The 7,510-nt window shown below is 39.1% G+C and overlaps 1 protein-coding gene across 1 annotated transcript; it reads left to right on the forward strand.

The window, feature by feature from the left end:
* The first annotated feature begins 1,304 nt into the window (after positions 1-1,304).
* LOC129454171 (uncharacterized) lies at positions 1,305-3,312 on the forward strand. Its single transcript, XM_073868232.1, has 6 exons — positions 1,305-1,323; positions 1,641-1,707; positions 1,788-1,842; positions 1,923-2,154; positions 2,252-2,401; positions 2,537-3,312. The coding sequence occupies exons 2-6, from the start codon at positions 1,655-1,657 to the stop codon at positions 2,791-2,793; spliced, it is 747 nt and encodes a 248-aa protein (XP_073724333.1). The 5' UTR covers positions 1,305-1,323; positions 1,641-1,654; the 3' UTR covers positions 2,794-3,312.
* The last annotated feature ends 4,198 nt before the right edge of the window (positions 3,313-7,510 follow it).

Genomic DNA, 7,510 nt, shown 5'->3' on the forward strand with positions numbered 1-7,510 from the left:
ACGCATTGAAAAAACATCCACTTTTGCTAAAATCTTTGATCAATGTCCGAGAGTAACCTCAAACGCACATATGTTAGAGGTATCGCCTTTGTATTTGGCAACAAAAAAACTGCATTGTTTTCACTTCAGAATAACCTCAGTTCCTTGAAATATTATGTAACTTTATTGAACTTGTCATTTCAGACTCCAATTGCGTCTGCTGCATTAGTGTCGTCGGATGATGAAGGAAAATTGCTGCTGACCTCAACACCGGTCAAAATTCCTTCCTCTGTTCAAGAACAATTTGTAAGTTTCTGAAGAACCAACATACTTCATGGCATATTCTTTCTAAATGAATTTTAAAGCAACTGTATGACACTATTTTTAATCTTTTGTTTTAAAGTCACCATGCCCAAGTACACCTGGGGGCCTCAATACCACCATCAGCAGCATTGAAGCTATAGGTGATGATGAAAGCTATCAACCCGAGTCAACCATCACCTTCACATCAAAATCATCATCAGATGAAGGTGAAAGGGACTGGCGTGAAAAGAAGCTAATTGTCAACGAGTCCAGCCTCATGTCACTATTCAAATTTTGCCAGATGTGCGGGAAACCAATTTCATCCAAAGACTATTGTTGATGTTGGTGCACAGAGGAAGGTGGAGTGGATATGTCTTGCGGGCCATGCTGGGACCTGGAAATCTTCACGTGACGTTAGGGGAATGCCAGAGGTGAACCTCCTTGCAGCAGCAGCTGTTCTGTTCAGAGGGGGCACATACACAGAACTCTCAGACTGGTGCAAGACCATGGGTGTCCAAATGATTGGACATACAACATTTAATAACATCCAGAAGATATACTTGCACCCTGTTATTGAGGAACTGTATTGCCAAAAAAGAGCTGAACTCTTGGCAAGAGTGTATTTAGAACAGGAGGATGGAAAGAGGTTACATTTGACCGGTGATGGCCGATGTGATACGCCGGGTTTCAGCGCAAAATACTGCCACTACACATTTATGTTGGATGACACAAAGGAGATACTCCACACAGAACTGGTTCAGGTAAAGTAATTACAATTAATCACAATGAAAATTAATACAGATGCTATTTGTTAAATTATGATTAAGATTTGAACTTGACTCTTTAGGTTACTGAGGCCACCAGCTCTGTTACCATGGAACCACTAGGTTTCAAAAGGGGCATGACTGAGCTGATGGACCAGGGCCTTGACGTGGAGGTGATGGCCACAGATCGCTCAACATCTATTCAAAAAATAATGAGGGAAGTATTTCCTAATGTCCAACATCAGTTTGACATTTGACATCTGGCACACAGCAAAAGGTATGTATTTCCTTAGTCAACCCCGTACACACACAAACCACCACACTTCTCCCGATGTACCCCGACTGACACCTCATGGTCTCACAGTTTTTACTCCTCTCACAGACTTTTGCAGCCATAATGCACTCAGCCAGTGTATAAGTGTAAATTGTTCATTCAAGAAAGCCATGAACAATTCAGACTTCTACACTAGCCCAGTGCAGTAAGTCTGTAAAGCTATGTAAGGGGCAAGTGTGAGAGACTAAAGGTGTGAATTTGGGCCAGTACAAATAAAAAAAGTTAGTGTTTATCAAAACGTGTACTGCATTTACTCACAGGTTTCCGGAAGAAGATGCAAAGTAAGGGGAAGAAAAAGGCCAATGAAATCATCCATGCATGGACCAGGTCAGTGTTTGGTTTGTAATCTAGTAGACTTTACATTGGTTTGCAAGGTTCAAAATTACTAATTGTATTATCTTTTATAGGTCTGTCGTAAACCATATGTGGTTTGCCTGTGCGACAAGTATGGGTGACGTCAATGTAAGACATTTGTTTCTAATTTTATTATACTTTTAGGGGGGATTCGACACTTATTGAAAATAATCTTTTTTTTCATACAGGCATTGAAATGCCGGTGGAAGTCCATTACACACCACGTATGTAACGTGCATGAGTGGACAGATGAAAACGGAGAACAGCATCATTGTGACCATGCTCCTCTAACAACCCAGGAGCAAAAGAAGCGCATGTGGATGAAAAAAGATTCTCTGGCATTTCAGAACCTGTCATCGCTGGTCCTTGACAAAAGGCTTCTGAAGGACATGGACAAGATGGCACTGTTCAAACATACAGGTGATTATAGTTGCCATTGTACTTTTCATTATCTTTAAAAATCATAATGATAATGTTTTAATTTGTTGTGTCCCTTTCTCTTTTTAATTGCACACAGGCCCACTTGAAGTCTTCCACAGTGCACTTCTAAAATACCTACCCAAACGCCAGGCATTCTCATTTCAGGGAATGAGGGAGCGATGTCACCTTGCCATCCTAGAGCATAATGAGAATATTGTCAAGAGGAAGCAGGACACAACCAAGACAGGTATGTTGTCATGTGTTGTCTGAGTAGTATAATATGAAAACTTAGAATGTTTACAGCTACAGTAAAATGATCAGACAGGACAAAGTCAAATATAAGTTCAGATTTTTATATTGTTATATTTCCTATCATTAACAGGACAACCACGGTTTAATCAAGTCTACTGTAAGAGATCCAAACAGTGGGTCTTGAAGAAAGTCTTCACACCACACACCACAGAGTTTATAGACACACTCATCAAGAAGGTCATGGATAGAAGACGCAACCCAAACATTCAGTTTACCATGCCAACCTCCTCACTTGCCCTGCCACAGCCTTCACTGCCACCCAATATTGCACCCGTGCCCAAACCACCAAAGGAGGCTGCAATAAGTTCTTTCCAAAGCCGCTTCTAAGATAGACATTTTTGGTTCTCCATCTTATTTATTTTTAACATGTACCTTTTGACTATGGTGGCAGAATAATTTTTGTGTGTGAATATTATTAAAACAAATTTTCTTACGCTTCTGTGTACATTAATTTCTAAAATATTGACTTGTAGAGATAGGGTGAATGGTTACTGTCAATGATTTTGCAGTAATTACTTACTGTACACAAACTACCTGTATTCTTTCCATTGATGGAATTTATTTAGGGTTAAAAAATATGAGCCTAATGTAGACTTTCAAATTATAAAGATGATGCAAGGCAGAACCATGTATATTAGTTTTCACACATACTATAATGTAGCAATACTAATGGTTTTTAACAAGAACCACAACAAATGTGAATTTTAACTTTTTATTAAATAATAATAATAAACACTTTAACACTCATAGCTCTTCAAGAGCTTCAGCAGTCTCTTTATATCCACAATATTGCCCATCAGGAGCTGGAAATCTGCGTCTGATGTATTGAACCACACACGTAGGCAAAACAAGACGATAGCCTTTCCCCAGTCTCTCGCCTTGCAGGACCCATTCCACAAAGTGTCGGTATGCTGTTAGACGATATTGTCTGCGAAACAATAAACACAAGGTTAGCAATGCATTTTAGACTATATTGTCTACAAAACAGTAAACACAACGTTAGCAATGCATGTTAGACGATATTTTATACAAAATAGTAAACACAACGTTAGCAATGCATATTAGACGATGTTGTACAGTATACAAAATAGTAAACACAACGTTAGCAATGCATGTTAGATGATATTGTATACAAAATAGTAAACACGACGTAAGCAATGCATGTTAGACGATATTGTATACAAAATAGTAAACACAACGTTAGCAATGCATATTAGACGATATTGTACAGTATACAAAATATTAAACACAACGTTAGCAATGCACGTTAGACGATATTGTATACAAAATAGTAAACACGACGTTAGCAATGCATATTAGACGATATTGTCTACAAAACAGTAAACACAACGTTAGCAATGCAAACTATTTGCACATACAGTATGCTACCATGGGTGTAAATAATAATAATAATAGCTCAGCTGACTAGGTGGGAAGCATGTTGTGATAATGCCGGGTTTCCAAAACTCTGTTTTTTGGTAACAAAAACAAACAAACAAAATACTCACTTTACACTAAGACGTCCGTTTCTCCCTGCGGGCTTTGGTTGGCGTTTCCAGTTTATCTTCGGAAATAGGTTTCCAGGACCCCCCTGTCCATGTGTGGTTCGAAACTGGGGTGCTGGGTTACGCATGCTAGCGGTGCCGTTTGATGAGCTGAATCCGCCATCTCTTCCAAAAGAAATTGGCATCGGTGGAATTTGAACAGCATAAAGACTCTTTTTCCGTTTCCATAGGCGCACAGCAAGTGCACTGACACCACCAGTTTGACCCAACTCGAGCCTGCTCGGGCTCTTCCTCCTGACCGCCAAGCAGGTCTTGCTCATCGGGTGCAGCAGCTGCCTCGACCGCCTCTTGTTCCTCCATCATCCGCAACTGTTCGTTGCTGTATTGCGGCTCGTACAGGTAGCCAGGAACATCCGACTCTCTCAACAGCTCTTCAAAATCCACTTCTGCAACTTCGACCTCAAAACCTTCCGCCATTGTTATCAAAACTTTCTCCACGGAGCAATAGCATGTTAGCTTAGCTTCTAAAGATGGCTGACACTATCTTTACATTCTGTGAGTGAGATCCCACCCCATATGGGCGTGGTTAAAACATGCGGAACTAGCTGCTATTCTGGCTGTAGTCTTAAGCCTCTGGCCGAAAAATCCTCCGATGACGCAAAATGACGATTAATAATACACTAAAAATACACACAGCTCTCATCTCGGGCAACATAATGGGGAGAAGCAAGGTAAATTCAAACATACTACTGGTTTTCTACTGATACAAAGCTTAATGCTAAATCCTGGAGCTGCCCTTTAACTCATCATTAGTTCATAGTAAAGTGATTATTAATTTATGTATTAGTACATGATTATTCATGTACCATTAGTGTTAAGTGTTACCATTTTGTCCTCAGTTTAGTTCCTAAATTTAACAGGCTTCAACCCAGGAACAGAAACAGGACACAACTGCATATCCTAGGCTATGTTTACATTAATGCGTTTATCATTTAAAACGCGTTACTTTTGCTACGTTTACACCTTTCATCTACACTACACCACCATTTTCGACCCTCATAAACGGATTTGTTCTTAAACGCTGCAGACTCTGTTTTAGTTTGAGAACTCAGACGTTGCGCTGAGTGTAAATGAACGTAGACGAAGTCTTATGTAAACGAACAGCTGATGTTAACGTGACAGCGCATCATTTTCAAATTAAAAATTATTTTATTCAGGTAAATGGAGTTTTGCAACGGAGGTTTTGCCAAAAATAGTAAACATCTACCAACCAGCTATTATAAACGCTATATCGGATTGTTTTAACATTTATCCTTATAGATAATGTCTGTTTTATATTTATGTTTGAGTATTGTTGGGTTTGAATATTGTTGTAATGTTGTTTATTTTTTGTTTAAATTTAGTTAGCTTTTTACGAAAGATAGACTGTAATTTTTAACGCCATATAGGGCGTTGTAAAGGCCAGTATGAAGAGAGAATTGTAATGGGTCAGACATTATTTTCGAGTTTAATTTAAGTTTTGTTATCTACTTTAAAATGAATTTCGTTTCAGATAATTTGTCTCTTAATTTTAATCGATGTTTTGTTGATAAGTTTTGTGAATATAAATTAATAAAAACAATAAACTCAACGTCATTAATATTTAATGCTCGTTTTGTCAGGGTTTGAACAGATGAACCCAATAGCAGACGATGAAGGAGTTAACAAAAAGACTTTACTATAAAACAAGACAAAATAAAGCCCACGTGGGGGCAAAATCACACTGAACAAGAAACTTCCACAAATAGACAGAGTACACTAGAACTAAAGACTATAACAAACCAGACTGGACTAGATTCAACTAGATTTAAACCCTAGACTTGGAACACACAACTTGAACTGACACAGACAGTACAAAATGAATCAGCACAGGACCATGGACACAAAGGGATTTAAATAGCAAAAACTAAACAAGATAACAAGGGAGGAACAGGTGATGGGAATAAACTAATGATTAAACAATTAACAGTGAGAACAAGGGGGCGGAGTCAGGAGACGAGACACCGAAGGCACATGACTCTTAACACAAGAGGTGTGTTCGACTTCATGCGGCGCTGCGCAGACCGATCGGCGGCTGACTTGAAGCAGTGCATTTTGGTTAGTACTTTTGTCCGACTTAAGCTGGCGCTGCAGGCACGTGATTGTGTCATATGGTTTTTAAGTACCGCGAGAGCGATTCGAGATCAGCCGCCTGACTTAGCCAGCGCAGTTCCCGAAGAGGAGCTGCACGGGCTGTAATGACGACACAGCTGTTTCACGATTGGTCGGATTCACCACATGACAACAATCACGTGTGTTTCGTGTGTATTTTTACGCCCTTAGTTCCACAAATACTCACAAATCTGTATTTTTATAACAGTTAAAGCTCTTTTCATGTAGTCGCGATGTTATATTGTATCATCTTCATCAAAATAAAATGGATAAAAAACGTAGACCCAACTACATTGTTATTTAAATAATATTTGCTTATGTTGAACTTTTTTCTTGTAAAAACAGATGCGGTAGCCTCTTCAGTTCCACTCATGCTCATACACGTACATTCAAAACAGTATAATTCACTTTTTATGTAGTTTACATCTTACAAATCATGTTTATTGCGATAAAGCAAGCAAACGGCACGTGATCAGCCATGCTTGACGTAAATGCCGCAAACTACGGGGAGCACAGCGCGTCCGACTTCACGTCTCCGTTTTCAGCTCCTCCCCACCTGCACGAGGCTAATCTCGCCGATCGGTTACATCCAGCCACAGCCGATGTCGAACACACCTAAAATCATGAGCCTTCACATAAGACATGGGACTGTCAGAACCCAGCCATAATGACAAGACACAATATTAAACAGGATACAATGGCCGGACCCTGACACGTTAAGCCGCTTGCGCTTTTAGCTATTTCTGTGTTGCTAGCGGAGGACGTGCACGGACCTTGCACACTTTTAAAAATTAATGCAATAAGCATTTCTGTAGGCTAAAGCAATACTTCATCTCTTACTATGTTTGCTTGAAGTTTGCATTTGCTGAAATTTATTTTTGCTTCAAGTTTGTTTAGTACTGTTCACTTAATGCTTTTTTTTAAATCATAAAGACCTTTCTGTTTAGTTATAAAATCAAAATGAACCTATTAATCATATTAATATGTTGTAGGGGGGAGCTAGAACAGTATAAGACTTTCCCAAACACATTTTTATAGGTTCAAAAATAGTGCAGGGCTTGACATTAACTTTTTGAGCAACTTGTCCTTTGGACAAGTAAATTTGCGTTGCACTTGTCCATGCACAAAAGTCACTTGTCCGGGTAAAGATTTATAATATAATGTATTTTTTGTGTTTTGCTAATCAGTGGCGGAGCAAGGGATTTCTCATAGGGGTGGCCAGGTAGGGGCCAGCAGTTACTCTGATGGCACATAAAATCTCTATCATCCAACCTTAAAATACGTTTAAGTATTATAGGTGTGTTAATCAGAATAATGTGTAACATACAATTACTACAATACTTTAATTT

This window comes from Misgurnus anguillicaudatus, chromosome 6 (genome assembly GCF_027580225.2).
Source record: "Misgurnus anguillicaudatus chromosome 6, ASM2758022v2, whole genome shotgun sequence".
In the NCBI taxonomy this organism is placed as follows: Eukaryota; Metazoa; Chordata; class Actinopteri; order Cypriniformes; family Cobitidae; genus Misgurnus; species Misgurnus anguillicaudatus.